Here is a 20,325-nt window from a genome sequence, read left to right as displayed (position 1 = left end):
TCACATTTGTGAGAAAATCTGGACGATCACATTTGTGAGAAAATCTGGACGTCGCATTTGTGAGAAAATCAAGCTGAGAGAATCTCATAAAAAGGTGAGACTTAAACACAGTACATTTATATGTTACACCTTTGCATTTTCTCTCGAATTGCATTATGTATTTGTAAAACGCTTTCTGTTTGTTTCAGAGTTTAGTTTCTTTTGCAAAAAAGGTTGCGTTTGTTTGCAAAATGCTGGATTTGTTTGTTAAGTTTAGGCACAATTTTCGCTGCATAGAGATCTCTCTCTCTCTGGTTCAGACTCAACAGCGACATGGTCAGTGTGGCGTATTCGTTCAGTGGAAGATCTAACCAATTACACGTCCCTTCACAGCCGGAACTAGAATGCTATTTGCTGACGTGACGCGAATGAGAGCTAACCAATACTGTCATTTTTTTTGTTTTACAGTTTTTAGAGAAGTGCATGACGTGAATTAAACGTAATAACGTCGTTTTTATTTCAAAGAAGAAAACTATTGAAACATAAACCAACAACAACAATAATTAAAATAAATAATTCAAAATGCACACAAAACACCAGTGCTTGCAGTACAATAACTGAGTAAACACTAACAGTAGAATAAGTATTTGTACTGTACTGTATTTGTTGAAAGTCAAGTAAATTTTTCACAATAAAAGTACGTCTAAAACACAGTGGTGCAAAAAAAGGCAAAGTTCAAATGAGTAAAGAATAAAATGCAAGAGAAGCAGGTAAACAGTAGTGCAAATATGAAAAGTAAACAGTATATAAAGTGCAAAAAATACAAAAAGTCTAAAACTCACTGCAAAAATACAAAACAGAGCAGCATGGAAAAAAGACACATAAGCAGGGATACCATCAACAGGATTATTTTAAATTGGCATTTAAAAACATAAGCTGTTGGGCCTTAGAGGGGCTGATTCTGCTTCTTTTTTCAGAGATTATCTGTCCCATCTTCCTAAAAACTCTTTCTGATGGAACAGATGTTGCCACAAGGGAAAGCCTTTCCAACATAAGTTGGGTCAGTCTAGGGTAAATCAATGTCCGGTTTTGCCACCAGAGTAGTGGGTTGGAGGACCTTGCTAGCAGAGGGCTCCTCTGAATATGACCGGATTTCCAAAACACTCTCTGCTGCAGAACTTGATTTTGTCAAAAGACCTGCAACTTGTTCATTGAAATCACCCCACAGTAAGCTTTCCTGCGTTTCTTGTGGTGGTGGTGCTGCTGCTGCTGCTGCTCCTGCCTGTTGCTGCTCTGTTTGATGTGCAGAGGAAGACAATCTCACTCTTCCAGCGGCATTTTTGAGTCTCTGGAAGGCCTCATTTGCTGCTTGGTCATCTGAAAAGGCCTTTTTTAAAACTTTGGGTCAAGTGCAGATGCTTCTGAGAGCAGATGGTGAAATTCCACCTTGTGGAACCTGGTAGCCATGTCTTTGTTCATTTTCTCAAGCATGTCCATGATAGGCCCTCCTGATCTCAGGTATCTTGCGCTTATTTTTTGGAGACTCCGTGAAAGCAGGATCACCTTCGAGGCAGTCACATAGCTATAGGGAGCAAAAACAACAACTGAATTTATTAAATGCAGTAATAATTAATAATGAAGGATACAAATTTTCCTGCATTACTTTGGCAATAATAATGCCACTTTTCATTTATCTTAATATTTTACAGTCTGCAAAAGCTGTTTGCAAAACACAGTTTATATAGTGTTATGAAATATAAATAATGGTATAAAATAATTATAAATTATGAAAATTAAATGAAATTGAATCTGATATAAAAATGATTGTTCTAAGAGTATTGTTACATACCTCTCTCCACTAATTTCAACTGTGACTTCTTCAAATGGTTTTAGAACCTCACTGGCCTCTTCCATTTCTTTCCACTCATCCTGTGTGAGAGTTTCCAGTCGGGCACTTAACAGTACAAGTGTGGTGATGATGGCATCCTTGTTATCAAGAAATCTCCTTAACATATAAAATGTGGAGTTCCAGCGTGTTGGGCAGTCTTGTTTCAGTTTTAACTCTGGCAAACCCATCTGCTGCTGAGTTGCCTTAAGTTTTTCAGCTGCCACTGTGCTTCGGTGCATGTATTCCACAATTGCTTTAACCTTATTCAGTGTATTTTTGAGTCCAGCCCTCACAATCAAGTTAACTGTGTGGGCAAAGCATGGCAGAAGGTTCCACGAGGTTTTGTGAATGGCCAAGCTTATGTTGTGAGCATTGTCAGTGACACAAGCTGCTATTTTGTCACTTATGTTCCACTCTCTGGCAATTCTTAAAAGAGTGTCTGCTAGATTGTCTGCAGTGTGCCTTTCAGCAAATTCAAAACAATCCAAGAGACATGACGCCATTTTAAAATTGTCAATGAAGTGGCATGTAACTGACATAAAACTACATGTGGCCCTAGATGTCCAGCAGTCTGTTGTGAGGCACACAGCTGATGCCTTGCCAACCTTTTCCATAATGTGTTCACGAATCTTAAAATACATTTCTGGAATTATTGTTTTTGACAGGGTTTGCCTGCTGGGCAAAACATATGAGGGGTATAAGGCCTTTGTAAATGCTTTGAATCCTCTGTCCTCCACAATGGAAAAAGGTTGCAGATCCAATGCAATCATTCTTGCCAGGTCCTCATCCACTGTCTTTTGTCTTAGTGGGTCGACTGGCCGAGATACAAAATGTGTTAGGGTGGTCTGACCTGCTCGTCCTCTGTGTGGGACAGTTGTATGAAAAGTGCTGTTGCAGGTGAGGTGGAAGGAGGTTGTGCAGTGCTGGTACTGCTGGATGTTCCAGGCTCCCCAGCTTGTTCAGTTTCCCCTTGTGTCAGCTGCACAGTTGGATGCTTTACCTTTAGATGCCTGTTAAGGTTAGCTGTAGATCCTCCTTTAAATGACAACTGTGTTTTACAAATTGTACACACAGCCTGTGTTGGAGAAACCTCATTAAAATAATGTCATGCTACACTTCTCTTTCTGGAGCCACTCATTTTGAAGTCAGCACTCTCAGCAGTCAATGCTGTGACTATCAGCAGGTTACCTGAGGCCCCCCACTGAGCTCCACCCAAGTAAAAGAAGAGAGGGGGGTTTGAGGGTAAAGTCATAGGGTCATGGACCATGGTTGTGATGATAATAAGTCAGAAGTTACACTATATACATTTTTTTAACAGATAACATTGGTTAGTTGTTTTATTAGCCCAATTTATTAATTTCTTGTTTTATTTAGCAGTCTTATTTTGGCAATAACTTCAACCATTGTTATCCCATGATCCCCACAAAAATGTTGGTATCTTCCTGTGCAGCTGTGTCAGGCTGCTGAAGTGTTTTTTCTGACTTTGTTTTTTTCCTGACTTTTAGAGAAGGAATGGGGGGGGGTTGGGGGTTCAGATTATTACACATTCAAATAAATGAAGGTGTTCAGAGTTCACCATGTATAGTGTTTATTATAATGATAGCTATCATTATAAATAAATACTTTAATGACATGCAAATAAAATAATAAAAATACAAAAAATATAAACATAAAATGATAGTGTTTAGGCATAATTAAAAATAAAGATATTTTATTTTGTCAAGGGCTTGACATTTTCCAAGCAATAAAAATGACAATGTTAATTTATCTTTGTTACATTTAGCCACCAGCTTGCATTATTGAATTATTTTCGTAAGGATCTTTACATTGTGTCCGTTTCTGTACTTGTTGAACAAGAGACCTCATTTCATTTCGTTTACGAGGCAGAAGTAACAGCGGGTCTCGTTCAGACTCAAACAGAGGCTCCTTCGTTCAGTGAAGGGCGTATTCGTTCAGTACATTCAACCAATCATATGCTCTGTCAAGCTCACTCTCGAACGCCATTGGCTCGTGCATTAGACACTCTTTTTAGCCAAGACGCTCTGTGCTCGAGGGAGAGAATTCAGTGAACGAGAAATATGAGTCATTGCCTTTCGTGAACGAGAACGATTCGTTCACTTCAAAGATTCGTTCAAAAAGAACGATTCGTCCACCAACGAAACATCACTAATCTGCTTATGTGCACTCATGCAGACAATAAGTAGTGTTCATTCAACAAGTTTCCTCTGTGACTAAAGCAACACGAGCACTCTGCTTAAGATGTTAATTCATCCAATCTTTCACAGCACAGTTTCTCATTTGATTTCCACAAACTGATCCACAGTCGTTCGTTTCATCATTAATAAGTTCAAGGTTGGGCAACACCCAAACATTTACTCGCAAACATCAGTGTGTGGTTCATGTGGGCTGATCCGGGCGTATTCTAATCAACACCCTTACGAGTGATCTTCACTTTCATTATAAACCTGGAATCAACTCCTAAATATTTAGTCCAAGACGAATACATTAACATCAAGAACTACAAACAGATTACACCTTTGTGAAAGCATCACCGAAAGCTCTTTGTCTGACAGTATGGGTGGCTCTTAAAAGAGCCTTTGGGGTGTTGGGAGCGTCAAGCGGGAATTTATTTGGAGCTTGTGTACTTTGTCACGGCCTTGGTTCCCTCAGACACGGCGTGTTTGGCCAGCTCACCGGGCAACAGCAGACGGATGGCGGTCTGGATCTCTCTGGAGGTGATGGTGGAGCGCTTGTTGTAGTGAGCGAGACGAGATGCCTCACCGCCGATGCGCTCAAAGATGTCGTTGACGAAAGAGTTCATGATGCCCATGGCCTTAGAAGAAATACCGGTGTCAGGATGAACCTGCTTCAGGACTTTATACACGTAGATAGCGTAACTCTCCTTCCTGGACTTTCTGCGCTTCTTTCCTCCCTTCCCGGCGGTCTTGGTGTCGGCCTTCTTAGAGCCCTTCTTGGGCGCAGACTTTGCTGGTTCAGGCATTGTGTTATCGTACTAATATGTCTGAATAAGTTTGGATTCTCTAGCAGGGGTATATATGCACGACTCTATGCACATTTTTAGAAAAACGGGCCATGTGTTCTGATTGTGTGTCTCCGTTGGCCAAACCCTTTAAATGATTCAATTGGTTAGTTCATAGTGTGGAGAGAGGAAAGAGAGCCAATGGAAGTGTTTCCACCCACAGACTGATGTTGAAAGTGACCCGCCCCCAAACGATTCAGATTCATTTGTTAATTTCCCGCGCTTAATTTCTTTATTTTGGTAATATTCTAAACAAGTAATATATATGACTGTGTGCGCAATCGTGTGATTGAAATAATTCAATTCAATTCAATTTTATTTATATAGCGCTTTTCACAATGTGCATTGTTCCAAAGCAGCTTTACAGGAGCAAATAAGAAAAACACAGAAAGGTAAAACACAGCACAGTGCATGGTGTTTATAGACCAAGCAAGATCACTATAATAAATAATATCTAATAAATAAATGAATAAATAAATAAATAAATGCAGTCTCCCGGTGAGCAAGCCAACACTGCACTGCTCTGCTGTGGCGAGGAACCCAAACTCCAATGATGAATAATGGAGAGAAAAAAAACCTCGGGAGAAACCAGGCTCAGCCGGGAGGGCCAGATCTCCTCTGACGTGTCATAGCTGCAATCAGTGACCCCGAGCAACGTCCACGAATACCTTATTTCAAAGATTCATTGAGAGTATAACATTTTATTCGAGTTTTTACTAGGCTTTATTTTGTGTTTAAAGACTTATGTTAAAAACATGTAATGCGTAACCAAAACATCTCTAAAATTATGATTTTTCTGCATTTTTTTTTTCTTGTTGGCTAAATTGTTTTAAAAATGACGCGAAAAAAATGAAAAATCCAACTTTCTTTGAAAGTGAAACAACAGACCTGGGGCCTCATGTACAAAGACTTGCGTTGATTCCATACTAAAACATTGCGTACGGACAAAGTTGTAAATGTGCGTACGCACAAAAAAACTCACGCCAGACATGAAGTCCCCCCTGGGGCCTCGTGTATCAACTGCACTAATGTGCGTTACTCCACGCCAACTTCATGCCTGGCGTGAGTTTTTTGTGCGTACGCACATTTACAGCGTTGTCCGTACGCTAGGTTTTAGTATGGAATCAACGCAAGTATTTGTACATGGTCTCATTTATAAAACTGTGCGTAGGATCCTTACTAAAAGTGTACGTGCGCCCGAAAACCAAAAACAGCGTACGCCAAAAGATATTCAGATTTATAAAATTGAAGCAATATTCTCTTTATAAATCACAGATCACCTGCAAGTGTGAATCAGCCTCATATCCCGCCGTGTACACGCCCATTTTTTACCCATAAATAGTCAATGCAAAGCACCTCATGAATACCGATTTGTATTTGAATGAGCCTGGCATCCAATCCGCTTGTTGAGCCTGACGTCACGCGTCATAATGGACGTATATAGTTTCCGGGTCCAACCGCTATCAGATGCCAATAGAAAAATAACAAAAAAATATGTAAAACTGCCGAAAACCCCCGATCCCATCCTTTATCTCCTTAACAATATCACAAATGTCCACACATGAGATTCACTACAATTTACAAATTGATATAATTATCAATAATAATTATTTTAATAATTATATTACAGCCAAAGAATGTCTCATATGTTTACAGAATTTAGACTGATCATTAACACCTCATAAAAAAATCACATCATTAATTAGTGGTGTCCTTCACCTGAGATAACATTTGAAGACATGTGTAAAAGACGAATGTTTCTTCATTCCGGTTTTGTTATGAACATAATTAGGACTGATAACGAGAACATAAAGAGAAATGATTGTGCGAGAGCTTAATGGCTGTATTTACAGACTTTGACATTTGATGATTAGCCTATGTACAGTATTTAAGGAAAATATATTTAGTTATTTATTTACACATTTATCTATATTGTATATTGTGTTTTTGCTGTTTTGTACATTTCTATATTATTGTATATTATTATTTTTCATCTGTGTTCTGTCCTGTTGCTGTCTTTCTGTTGCACTGTGGAGCTTCTGTCACTATAACAAATTCCTGGTATGTGGAAACATACTTGGCCAATGAAGCTCATTCTATTCTACACTGTGTTCTGCAGGATGGTATTCGATGCTGTCCTGTAATTCCATGCAGTCGGATCATCTCCTCCTCATGCGCTCATAGTGTGATGGTGAGACAGCGCTGATTAAATATTTAGAATGGTTTTTTATTTAAGATTAGAGTTGGATTTTACAAGAAGGTGCATGAAACAATTATCACTCAATTCAAGCGCAAATCACTCTGCAGATTTAATCTTCGTGATCATGTGGATCTTTAACGCATATGAGGTGAAATTAAATGTGTGAGGCATAAATGCTTATAATCGTTTTTATCACTTTCTGCAATCTAACTTGAGTTCACTAACTCACCATTTGTGTCGTCGCCACTTGTCTCCAAAATGTGTGTACGCATGGGTGAGAGTTTGCTTACAGGTGCGCACATTCTCCCGTCAAGTTTGCTTTTAATAGATCACAACCTTTGCGTGGAAAGTGGCGTACGCAACGTATATAAATGAGACCCCTGAACATTTCAGTAATTTTCTGGTGGAAATCATGTGTGTAGTAACAGTTAATCGTATTGACTTTTTAAAATAAAATGTGAAGCCGAACTATATAGCCGAACAAAAGCACTGTTTTTATTTTTACTCTTTCCGTGAGAAGGTGGGTAGCTCTTAAAAGAGCCGTTGGGTTTTTGATCTTTTCACTCCAGAAATTTAACCTCCGAAGCCGTATAGAGTGCGTCCTTGTCGTTTCAGGGCATAAACAACGTCCATGGCAGTGACGGTCTTTCTCTTGGCGTGTTCAGTGTAGGTGACGGCGTCACGAATAACATTCTCCAGAAACACCTTCAGAACACCGCGAGTCTCTTCGTAGATCAGACCGGAAATGCGCTTCACACCACCACGACGAGCGAGACGACGGATGGCGGGCTTGGTGATTCCCTGAATGTTATCGCGCAGAACTTTGCGATGGCGCTTAGCGCCTCCTTTGCCGAGACCCTTTCCTCCTTTACCTCTTCCAGACATGATTTCAATCGAGCGAAGTAAGAATAGCAGCGAATTGACTGCGACACGAGAGTTACAGTGCTTACAGGACCTAGTGGAGACACAAAAAGGAGGAGCCAACAAAAGGGGCAGTTTGAAATTGTAAGAGGAGGGGCCCTGTCCCAAATGGCGCCTTCATGTGGATCTTGCGGTCTGTGGACTTAAATTGCGCGTCTCGCCAAGTCATACGAGTCCGTAGGTATGGCGTTATTATAATGACAAATGTCGCGAGCGCATTATTACAAGGCGAGAGCGCATTCTTGTATACGAGCGCGCGAATCTCTCCGCTCGCACGCCGATTTCCTTTGCTCGTGCACAAAACTGGACGCGCGCTTTCAATATACGCTGCTCTCTTATGAATTTTCTCTCCTCTCGCTCAGTGAGCGTGTGCGCACTCAAAATGCGTCCGTGCGTCCACGAATCCTTGGTACTCTTGCTCTCGAGAGGTCCTCCTGGTGTTCCAGGCATTATAGGCTGTCAAAAGTAGTCAACCAATCAGGGATAGGCTTCCACGGCGGGCCAATGAAAAGCGACCTCTTAACTACAGTAGGCCTAATTGTTAAAAATGCTTGATGAAAGAGTTGTTTTTTGTGTTCTTTCTACAAAAGTGTCATGTTAATGTGTAATTCTTGTAAAATAGTATATTGTAAATTGCTGAGTTTCATTCTTATAAAATCTTTTAATATATAAATCTTTTAATGAGTGGATTCTTGCTGTGGGTAGGTGGGTGGATGGGGGGCACCTCTGGGGTTGTTGCCCAGGGGCACCATGAGGTCTTAATACGCCTCTGGATCCACCACGTTCTCAGGTAACAATTTTATATATTTGATGCAACATTATTAATCAAATGTATATTAGAAATGAACGGTAAGGGAGCTTTGGTAATTGCATAGAAGTTCAGTTTTATGCCCTGAACTTCTGGAACACTGAATGCAGAACACTTACAGTGTTGTCTGCAAACGCATTAAATGCATAACCAAATAGGTATAGAATATTATATGATATTTCCAAATGCTCCAGTGCTATTATTGTTTTGATATGTACCGTTACTTGTAGTAAATATTATTTTAGAATAAAGCTAACTTAAGACACCAATCTAAATTGTTCGGTAATCAATTTAGTACTATTTTGACAATACTTGTTTAGTGACGACATGCATGAGGACCACATGAACTTGAGGGTGTTGGCCTGTTTTGTCTGAATAACATGGTAGTTAAACTGACGTTTATATGTAGCCTACAAAGCACCCTAATGCCCCGTTCATTTCTAATACACATTTGACTAATAATGTTGCATCAAATATATTAATATTGTTACCTGAGAACGTGGTGGATCCATCTTGCTTCGTTGAAAACGTCGAGTCACTTTCAACCAATAAGATGCCATGTAAAGGTCGCGTTTTCATTGGCCCGCCGTGGAAGCCTATCCCTGATTGGTTGACTACTTTTGACAGCCTATAATGCCTGGAACACGCAGGAGGACTCTCGAGAGCAAGAGTACCAAGGATTCGTGGACGCACGGCACGCATTTTGAGTGCGCACACGCTCACTGAGCGAGAGGAGAGAAAATTCATAAGAGAGCAGCGTATAGTTGAAAGCGCGCGTCCAGTTTTGTGCACGAGCAAAGGAAATCGGCGTGCGAGCGGAGAGATTCGCGCGCTCGTATGACAAGAATGCGCTCTCGCCTTGTAATAATGCGCTCGCGACATTTGTCATTATAATAACGCCATACCGTAGGGTGTCCCATTTGTCTTTTTAGCGCTCATAAGTCCGCTCGCGAGCGCCTCCTTTTGTGCCCTCGAAGCGGTCTTCAGCGAAGCCCGCATTGATGCAGACTCCACTGAAGTCCCCTACCCAGGAATCCTTGCGAGCGCCCAATCACAGAACAGATGGGAGGAGTGTCGTGGATGTCAGACATATACCTAAACATGACGGATACATTTTTAAATGTATGTTTTGATAAAATTCAAAATTAATTTATTAATTAGTTACTTATTCGTATTATTGCTTTTTATTTTATTTTAAGCCAGCTATTCAAGAATAAAATATTTTAATGCAGTGCATTTTCTTATTACCTTAAGTAAGCCATGTTTTGTTGTAGATGTATATCTAGTTGTCTCTGGGCTCTGTAAAGCTGAACAACACAGCTTCTGTATTATAGAGAAATATTAAATAACGACATATATGCATATTAAGAACACATTATGCACATTAAGTATAGTGTAAACAAATTAATAAATATACATAAGCAGTTGCATTTACGTCATGACAAATTAATGCATTACAAACATAAGTATCTATTGCCGGGTGGCATATCAACATATGAATTACAAACATGAAATACAGAACAATAAAAACCGGCAGCTCCAGTACCAAATAACAACAATGGGACAACAAGTGGTCGACTTCACGCGGCGCTGCGCAGACTGATCAGAGAATGACAACAAAGTACCACGAGAGTGATTAGAAAGCACCGCTTGCTCTTTCCGGCGTGATGTCCCTTGTGGACTCGTGCCTGGTGCCCTATAGGTCTGCACTTCCTGACGTCATCAAGTGTGGACTCGGCCATTTGGGACAGGGCCGGGGTTGAGCAAAAAAGCGGCAGCTGGCAGCAGGAACTTGCTGGCATTTAAACCGGATGTCGTAGGAGGCAGCAAGTCAAATAATAGGCTGTGTCGGTACACGATCCGGGATGCCTGCACGATCCGTTCTGCGCATGCGCATAATTACGTAGAAAACAACGTCACGGTTTCCCTACACTATTGGTATCAGATTTTTTTTTTTTAGATTTAGATTCAATTTATTGTCATTGCACATGTACAAGTACAAGACAACGAAATGTGACCTCTGCATTTAACCCATCCAGAGAGTAGTGAACACACGTACCCCCGGAGCAGTGGGCAGCTATCACTACAGCGCCCGGGGAGCAAGTAGGGGTAAGGTGCCTTGCTCAAGGGCACCTCAGTTGTTACCCGCCGGCCTTGGGACCGGCAACCTTCTGGTCATGAGTCTGACTCTCTAACCATTAGGCCACAACTGCCCTTAAATCAAGCATGCGATGAAACACTTGACGGCCAGACGGCACAACTGGCGGCATATTTTTGTAGGCTACATCGTGTTTTTCATTTAACAGTTCACGGCGGGTCTATTTTGATGTTTTAAAATGTAGCTTACGCTATGCATTACGATGTGTTTACGTGGTTGCCAATCCAAAATAATAAAGGAGTTGTTACATGAACATACACGATTTTGGTTACATGTGGAATAAAGTCTGAGTCTTGAGAGTCTGTCACTGCAAACCTTCAGTTTCCTCCATACTCCCCTTTGCGATTCATTGCTGCATGGCATTAGGCCTACTTAACTTGCTGTGTTTCGAGCTGAGGTCAGTAGTATTGTCAAAGACGGTTTTTATTAAAAGCTGCTAATATTAGTTAACTTTAAATCGACTCATTTTGTATTAGTATGGGTCTATATATAGGCTAATATATCTATCTATATAATCTAAATGAGGAATAATCCCTTCAATGGTGTTTACAGAACACAATACGGAACATAATATGCATTTCCGCCTAGACTATCTGCACTTACATGAAGAAAGAACTACAAACAAGTCTGGGGAAACGTTACAGAGTATTTCAACGCATAGTGTGCACACAGAAGTGACATGAGACCAGAGGTGGACAGTAGTGAAAGTCGCGGTACAAAGGTGCTCAAGCGTGGAACAGATCGTGCAGTGTCGTCGCTAAACAGAATTATCTACTACGTCATTATGCGCATGCGCGGACGGATCGTGCAGGCATCCCGGATCGTGTACCGACAGGCTGGTTTGAGATGGCCAAATTCTGCGCAGAACCGATCACCATTGATCAGCGCGAGATGCATGCCGGTAAGAAATGTGTCCGAAGTCTTGTTCGACTTGATGCGGCGCCGCAAGATCCGACAGGCTGATGACATCAAAGTACCGCGAGAGCCATTCGAAAAACCATAAAATGTTTAGTTTCGAATCGCTCTCCCGGTACTTTGATGTCATCCGCCTGTCGGATCTTGCGGCGCCGCATCAAGTCGAATAAGCCTCGAGTTACGTCCGCCTTGCTTGCCGTGCGCTGCCAGCATCAGCATTGCGCTCGTTTCTTTATGGCATTATAATGCCTTCATAGACGTGTGTCAAAAAACTCTCGCGACGGCTGTATCGGATTCTCGACTGAGCTGATGAAAAGCACGATGGGAAACAACTTGTCGACGACACAGCTTAATACTCATTGGGCGAGGATGTCAGCTGATATCTTTTTTCTTAAGCGTTCCATTAATAAGTCTATTAACTGAAGTAGGTTTTGAGATTTATATGTGGAATAAACACACCTATGTGAAGATTTCATCTGCGATAAAAAGCGCTTTTTTAAGTATAACAAAAACATTACAAAACAAGATGGTATACAGTTTACATTCAAAAACAGACGAGAAAAAAAGAATACAAACCAAACAACAAAGACAAAAAAGAAATAAAAAAATCAAAATGTTCAATCCATCCATATTAATAAATTCAAAACAAGAAATATAATTTATATTATCGAATAAGTCTAACAAAATTCCAGCTTTTTATTATTTGCTTTTGACAGCATTTTTAAATATTGTCCCAAATAATTCTTAAATACTGCAAACAATTTAAAAAATGGGAGTTAAATTCTTAGCTAACAAAAGTAAGTTATTAATATTTAAAAAAAAGTTTGACCTCCTTTTTCACAGTTTCCACTTTCCATATTTCATTTTTTATAAACGACATGTTAAATTCACAACATTTTACTTATTTAACCACAATTATTGCACTTTGTCCAGGAATTAAAGAAAAATATGCTCTGAAAAAATAGGGTCTGTGTTTTCTGGAAATGAGTTACAGAATTTACACAATATAGGAACTCCCCAGAAGGATAAATATCACATACAATTTTGAAATGTATTTTTTGGGGGGGGATAAACTGTAAACTTGAAATAGGAGGTTCTAAGTTTAAGCATTCGTTTGTCAAAGAACATATCTAAATTCTTTCGAACAGCCTTGTTTGAGAGTTTGTCTAATATAGGATTGGGAACATTGCTTACTTTTAAACTCAGTTGGCCCAAGAAAAATGCGATAAAAAACGTGAACGCGATCTATTCCATTGCTGACGTTTCCAGTCGAGTCGACAGCGCGATTTGGGAAGAGTCCGTCTTGCCTGCGCTGTTTTCACTCCTCCCCTTACTGCAGCCGCCTACTCTCGCCTTCTTTTCAGGTGAGGCAAGGTGCATCTCAAACAAGCCTAATGACAGGGGAGATGTCGTCATACGTATTAATGTATTGTTATGAATTTGATTTCAATTCATGAAATTAACGTAAAGTAGCCTACATTATACTACTTTTTAATATAAACATATATTTTTTGTTTTCCATATAAGAAATAATGTACAATGCACATTAAATGCATATTTTATTTAGGTCTACTACAATTATCAGCTTCTCAAGTTTTAGTGAAGCGATCTCTTAAGTTGTCATAGAAACAAATCAAAACATGCAGCTATACTTGACATTACATTTAAGCCCAATGAAATTGTTTAAATTATTAATAATTAGTATCTTATTAGTTATCTTTACCTAACTTTATTACAATATGTTTATAGTGGGAAAAAAACGTTTGTATTGATATTTATCAAATTAAACATCATATATAATGCAAGATATGAAAAAGAACACTCTCATTAATTACCTTTATTTGTAAAACATATTTTGCGGTGACAAGCATGTCAAGTAATATGTACTTGTTTGAATAAAACTAAGTCCAAAACTGTGAATACGTTAATTACTCGTCCAGCATCTGGCACCAATCACTGCAAAACCCTGGATGCCTATTTTTGGAGTAAAACCCTTGCATCTCTCCCCGTTTTCCTCTTCCAAGATAACCTAAAGGATTCACATGAAAACTTATTAACAGTGCACATGCATGTGAATTCTTCATCTTTGCATTTTGTCAGTAAATAAGGAAACCGTGATCATGTTTTTATGTATAATGTGCAAAAAGCAGTTTCTGTAAGTCGCATTGCAGTGTCTGCAGATGTCCAGCTTGTACATTTTGTGAAAGTTTTCCACAAATGTCTTAAGACTCTGTTTTCCATTCTGCAACACCTGTGTAGTAATTAAGAAGCATAAAAATTAACATGACTAGAGAAAAATATGGAAACATCCTGCCAAACCCATGAATAAAAAAAAGTCAAAACTGTCAAGCCGGCGGAAATGTGCCATCCTTCGAAATTTGTCTGTTCCCACTAGACATCTGAATTTTGGGCAAACCAGAGACAACTTTAAAATTGCATCATCACCCTCGTCAAGGACCACATTGAGGAAGATTTCCTGAAGAACTGAATCTGGCAACTGGGGAGCATTCCAAACAAACTACTGTAAATTTACTAACCCTAATAAACATCATAATCCAACTTTCCTTAATACATAATGAAGATCATATGGCTGTTTGTATACATTAACATTTAAAATATTTTTCCAGGAAATCTACAAAGGAAAGGAGTGAATGAGAATTAAAATAATTTGCTCTTGTCATGTTGATACCATCAAGATTCCCAAGTTTTGTGCTTCTGTCCCCTGATGCTTTGTCTCAGAATTTGACCTATAATCCTCCTGAAGCAGCTGATGTGCGCATTGTTTTTCTAAAAAAAAATACTCATTAGTTGTCTATTACTTATCACTACTGACAAACCGATTAAGCAATAATGGCTTTTGTTTTCACATAGTCAATACCTTCCACGTGTCATTTCTGTTAAGAGCAGATTCACCCACCACTGCCTGATATGACCCATATCATGCTGAAAAGCAGGGAATTTGGTAATGACATTTTATATTTTCTGAAGCAATTACTTAAACATATAGGGAGGATAGTTCTTACCTGAGTGACGTCAAACTCCCAGTAAAATGTCTAATACAGTGCATACTGTCATGTAGATACACATTTTTTTAGAATTATGAATATTTGCACATTATGCACAATTAAATAAAACCTACCAATGGGTTAGATTTCATAGAACAGGCTTTAAACTGGTTCTGTCAAACATTAATGTTGTGTTGGAGAAAACCCCTGCAAGGTAATTATTGCTTACCATTAGCATGAATACACCGAAGTCAACAGATCCCGACTGTGCTGGAACAAAAATCATTTTATTCATACACAGTACACAGTCAGGTATCAAAAATGTTTCATTGTAATATTCATCAATACCTTATTCTTAAGAAGTTTCCAAGGTTCTGGAACTAGCTTTATTGCAAGTTTGCTTTAAAAAAGAAGACATAATGAGTATGTATGCGTGTACAGCGAAAGAGAGAATAACTCGTAACATTCTCCATAACAACAGAATCTCCATAACCACTAGGGTCAGTGGAGTCAAGGACGTGTATCCTCTTAAGTTTTGGCAGCATAACCTGTAGAATACAGAAGGTAAACAATCTACAAATATACTGTGTGTGTGCGTGTGTTGTTTTTTAGTTTGTGGTGTTCAACATTAATTAAGGCTAAGTGAAACACTTTACGAGCCTAATTTTATTATTTTATTTTAATTTTATTAACAAATGAACCACGAATTTGGCCGCCAAGCAAAATGTTGGATGAAAATGTTTTAGATTTAAATTTGCAAGCTGAAACAAAGGAGTCATATTATTTGAGAGAAATAACCTTAACAACTTCTTACACACAGGGTCCAGGGATTTACACACAGGGATCAGGATGCAGTCTTTTGTGGATGCATCTGCCTATTGGAGTGAACAGAGGCACAACACATAGATGAATTGGCCCATTTCAGCATTAAGTTCTAAGCACAGTTTCAATTAGAAGTTTTAATGATAACCTAATGCAGTGCATTAAAAAGAAATCACAGAATTCGCTTTTTTTTTAAATGCGATTTATTCAATTTTTTTGGTGAAACAATTTACACTAAAAAAAAGAGTACATTTTAAAGCTGTGAAATCAATGAATTATACTGTTTAAATTGAGTAAATGTAAGTAAAAAAATAAGTAAATCTGAGTAACTCAATTATTTCATATGTAAAATAAAATTGAGTAGATCTAAGATGTTTTACTTACACACACCTACTCTAACGGTGTTTTTAAACGCATCATTTCTTTATTCGTGTCACAGACACACATATAATCACATAACTACTATGATCAAAGTGTTTTTTTTTTCACTAATGGAAGCGATCACCTACATTGCTCTCGTCTGTTTGGGTTGGCTCGGCTGCAAATGACAACGCGTCATTTCGTTTAAAGGGAGGTTTGCGCCCTGAATAGTGTGCTTACAGACACCATATTAGTATTCATACACTAGCTTGTTTCTATGTGTAAATACTGATACATATGGTGTAATCAGCGCTCCGTTTCTAGCTACTCTGCTGTACTGGGACAGCCCCGACCGGTACGAGACAGAAGCGGTAGCAGCCCAGGCAGCGCAGCTGGAAACAGGGCACCGATTACCCCGTATAAAGTATATCCTTGAATTAACCCCAGTAATTGTTGATTTGTATACAAGTAACAATAATTCACTACTCTCACTTCTATTTAGGCTGCACGTCCTTGAGTTCCCTTTATGTCAGTCTCTCGACGTTGTGTCGAGCCGACAGATGGGGTTTGACTTGAGAACCTATCATCTTCTGATTATTTAGAAAAGGCCAATGAAAATTGGTGAATGAAATTTGCATGCCGGACTCCGCCCCGGATATCCGGATATAAAAGGAAGATGGTGTGCTGCATTCATTCACCTTTCGGTCTTCAGAGCCTGTGCATCTGATGATCTTTCTACGATCTTTGTTGATCTACTTCCGATCTACATGGATCTATCTTTCTGCTGGAATCTATGGCGTGGTGCAGCGGACAGTCCCTTCCTGCAGCGACTCTCCCCTGGGCGTCTTGGCAGTTCCGGAGGTGTTCGAGCAGATTTCCTTTTTGAAAAGAGCAAATTTCTCCAGCGTGGCATGGCCCGCTGTTGTCGTGGGTGCAACACGCTCATCGAGGAGGGGGACGAACACGATGTCTGCCTCAGGTGTTTGGATCTCCGGCACTCTGAGGCAGCCTTTGTGGATACGTCCTGCCCGCACTGCGGACGGATGGCGATCCAGATGTTGCGGTCACGGGTAGTTGTGTTCTTAATGGACACAGCCGCCACCTCGTCTGCTACCCTTTCCGAGACCGCAGTGGCTATGGCCCTGCCGTCTGCTACGGTTAGCACCGGGGGTGATATGGGGATCACTGTGAGCGTTAACCCGTCAGCCGCAGGCTCACGGACCGTTCACGCCCCGTCTCGCTCGTCTGACCGTCCCCCAGGAGACGGTCTTACCCTGTTTTGTTCCTCGGCACCGTACTCTGGAGTGCGTGTCGAAGATGAGATGTCGATTGCAGCATCTGAGGGCGACCTATTGGCATTCGACCCCTACGATTCCTCTGAGCTCCCTCCCTCAGGGGGTCGAGGCCAGGAAGAGGCGGACGTCAAGATGTCATCCATGCTATTCCCGGAAGTGCATGAGGAGCTCAGTAAGACGTGGAGCGCTCCTCTCAAGGCCCGTTCCCGTCAGACCGGCTCTGTCGCCCTTACTTCCCTCGGTGGTGGGGCAGCCCGGGGCTATGTCAAGCTTCCCCGGGTGGAGCGTGCTGTCGCGGTGCACCTGTGCCCGCAGACGGCGGCCACCTGGAGGGCTCGGCCTAGACTCCCTTCCAAGGCGTGTAAGTTTTCGGCATCCCTGGTGTCGAAGGCTTACACTGCTGCAGGCCAGGCTGCCTCCTCCCTCCACGCCATGGCCATCCTGCAAGTCCACCAGGCCAAGGCGTTGAAGGAGCTCCACGAGGGTAAGACCGACCCAGTGGTAATGCAGGAACTCCGCACCGCCACCGATCTCGCTCTACGGGCGACTAAGGTGACCGCGCGGGCCCTGGGTCGGGCGATGTCCACCATGGTGGTCCAGGAGAGACACCTCTGGCTGAACCTTGCGCAGATGCGGGATGCCGAGAAGCTTTGCTTTCTCGACGCCCCCATCTCGCAGGGTGGGCTGTTGGGTGATACCGTCGAGGACTTCTCCCAGCAGTTCTCGGCGGTGAATAAGCAGACGGAGGCGATCAAGCATATACTGCCCCACCGCGACTCGGCCGCCTTCAGACCTTCGAGATCCCGAGCGGTGTCTGCTTCCCAGCAGCCCTGGCCCTCTTCAACACCGGCTCCGGCTCCAGCACCCCCTTCTCAGGCTGCCTCCCGGAAAAGGACGTCGAAGAGGAAACCGCCACACCGCCAGCAGCCGTCGCGGAAGCAGAAGCGGCCCTGACGGGGGGTCCCCAGGGAGATCGAGGCTACCATCGGGCCCGACCCCAGCCACATTGCTGCGGGTTTGGATAGGGACGGTTCCTGCCCCGTCTCACCATCTGCTGGCCCCCTCCGAGCCCACTTACTCGCCATGGCGAAGCGCAATGTTGAGTATAAACACCAGCCCTCAGCACTCTCAGACACAGCTGCGTAAACGCTTGTCAGGAAAAACAGCTGAGCCGATCTCCTCCCCGGCGGCCCTCCCCCGGCAAGGGATCCGTATTGCTGGCCATCGAACCACCCCCCGCGGGGACGATGAAGCAGATCAAACCCCTAGTCCCCCTGTCTCGGTTCCTGGGAGCCTGGCTTCGGCTTCCCAGGCCGTCAGGCTGGCTATGGAGGACGATCCGTCTCGGCTACGCGATCCAGTTCGCCAGACGGCCGCCCAAGTTTTGGGGCATCCTCTCTACCTCAGTCAGAGGCAAGGATGCGCCCATGCTTCGGGCCGAGGTCGGCACTCTTCTGGCGAAGGGAGCGATCGAACCCGTCCTACCAGCCGAGATGTTCAATGGGTTCTACAGCCCGTAATTCATTGTCCCAAAGAAAGGCGGGGGGCTGCGCCCCATCCTAGATCTGCGTGCCCTGAAAAAAGAACCTACATCTGAAGAACCTGTATCCCTCCTCAAGGAAAGAGTTGTGCGGGTACTGAACTATCTCGACGACTGGCTCATCTTGGCACACTCGCGAGATCTGTTGTGTACACACAGGGACCTGGTGCTCCGGCACCTAGATCGGTTGGGGCTACAGGTCAACTGGGAAAAGAGCAAGCTCTCCCCTGTGCAGAGCATCCTCGTTCTCGGTATGGAACTCGACTCTGTCTCCATGACAGCGCGACTGACTACAGAGCACGCCCAGTCAGTGTTGAACTGCCTGAAGCTTTTCAGGCAGTCAGCAGTCCCACTGAAACAATTTCAGAGGCTCCTGGGATACATGGCATCCTCGGCGGGGGTGGTCCCCCTGGGGTTTATGCACATGCGACCGCTCCAACACTGGCTACAGAGTTGGGTTCCTTGGAGAGCGTGGCACACCGGCAGCAGGCGTATGGTCATCACGCCTTTCTGCCGACGCACCCTAACCCCCTGGTCTTCCATGACCTTCTTGCGGTCAGGGGTCCCCCTAGGGCTGGTGTCAAGGCACTTCGTGGTTACGACGGATGCCTCCCTGCAGGGTTGGGGTGCCGTGTGCAACGGGCACGCAGTGTCGGGGCGGTGGACGGGCCCCCGCCTGCGTTGGCCTATCAACTGCCTAGAGTTGTTGGCTGTGCTACTTGCACTGAGGAGGCTACAACCTCTCGTGCAGGACAAGCACGTGCTGGTCTGGTCGGACAGCACAGCTGCTGTGGCGTATATCAATCGTCAGGGTGGCATTCGCTCACGGCAGCTAACACGACTCACCCGGCGCCTCCTCCTTTGGAGTCAGCAGGTGATCAGCTCCCTGCGAGCCACACACATCCCAGGCGTCCTGAACCAGACAGCCGATGCGCTCTCTCATCAGTCGACGCCTTGCGGAGAGTGGCGACTCCATCCCCAGTCCGGCTCATTTGGGAGCAGTTTGGCCAGGCACAGGTGGACCTGTTTGCCTCCACCCATTGTCCGCTTTGGTACTCCCTGACCGAGGCACCCCTCGGCACGGATGCCCTTGCGCACAGCTGGCCGCGGGACAAGCGGAAGTACGCCTTCCCCCCAGTGAGCCTCATTGCACAGACCCTGTGCAAGGTCAGGGAAGAGGAGCATCAACTGGTACTACTTGCGCCTTACTGGCCCAACCGGACTTGGTTCTCAGAGCTGGTGCTTCTGACAACAACTCCCCCCTGGCCGATTCCCCTGACGGAGGACCTTCTTTCGCAGGGGAAGGGCACGTTATGGCATCCCAGGCCAGACCTCTGGAACCTCCATGTCTGGCCCCTGGCCGGAGACGAGGAGACCCTGAGTGGGCTACCCCC

The 20,325-nt window shown here is 43.0% G+C and overlaps 3 protein-coding genes across 3 annotated transcripts in view; all 3 read right to left on the bottom strand.

Annotated features, from left to right (window-relative positions):
• The window catches only part of LOC130552029 (histone H2AX-like), a 446,303-nt gene that overhangs the window by 384,667 nt on the left and 41,311 nt on the right, over window positions 1-20,325 (bottom strand). The window contains exon 3 of the mRNA XM_057330112.1: window positions 7,590-7,613. Within this exon, the coding sequence (XP_057186095.1) occupies window positions 7,590-7,613 (24 nt within the window). The remainder of the gene's footprint in view (window positions 1-7,589; window positions 7,614-20,325) is intronic.
• On the bottom strand, window positions 4,494-4,868 carry LOC130552016 (histone H2B-like). Its single transcript, XM_057330099.1, has one exon. The coding sequence runs from the start codon at window positions 4,866-4,868 to the stop codon at window positions 4,494-4,496; it is 375 nt and encodes a 124-aa protein (XP_057186082.1).
• LOC130552026 (histone H4) lies at window positions 7,083-8,067 on the bottom strand. Its single transcript, XM_057330108.1, has one exon. It carries the CDS (start codon window positions 7,990-7,992, stop codon window positions 7,681-7,683), a length of 312 nt encoding a protein of 103 aa, XP_057186091.1. The 5' UTR covers window positions 7,993-8,067; the 3' UTR covers window positions 7,083-7,680.

The sequence above is a fragment of the Triplophysa rosa genome, linkage group LG3 (genome assembly GCF_024868665.1).
Source record: "Triplophysa rosa linkage group LG3, Trosa_1v2, whole genome shotgun sequence".
NCBI lineage: Eukaryota > Metazoa > Chordata > Actinopteri > Cypriniformes > Nemacheilidae > Triplophysa > Triplophysa rosa.
This window is presented reverse-complemented; position numbering and strand designations above follow the sequence as displayed.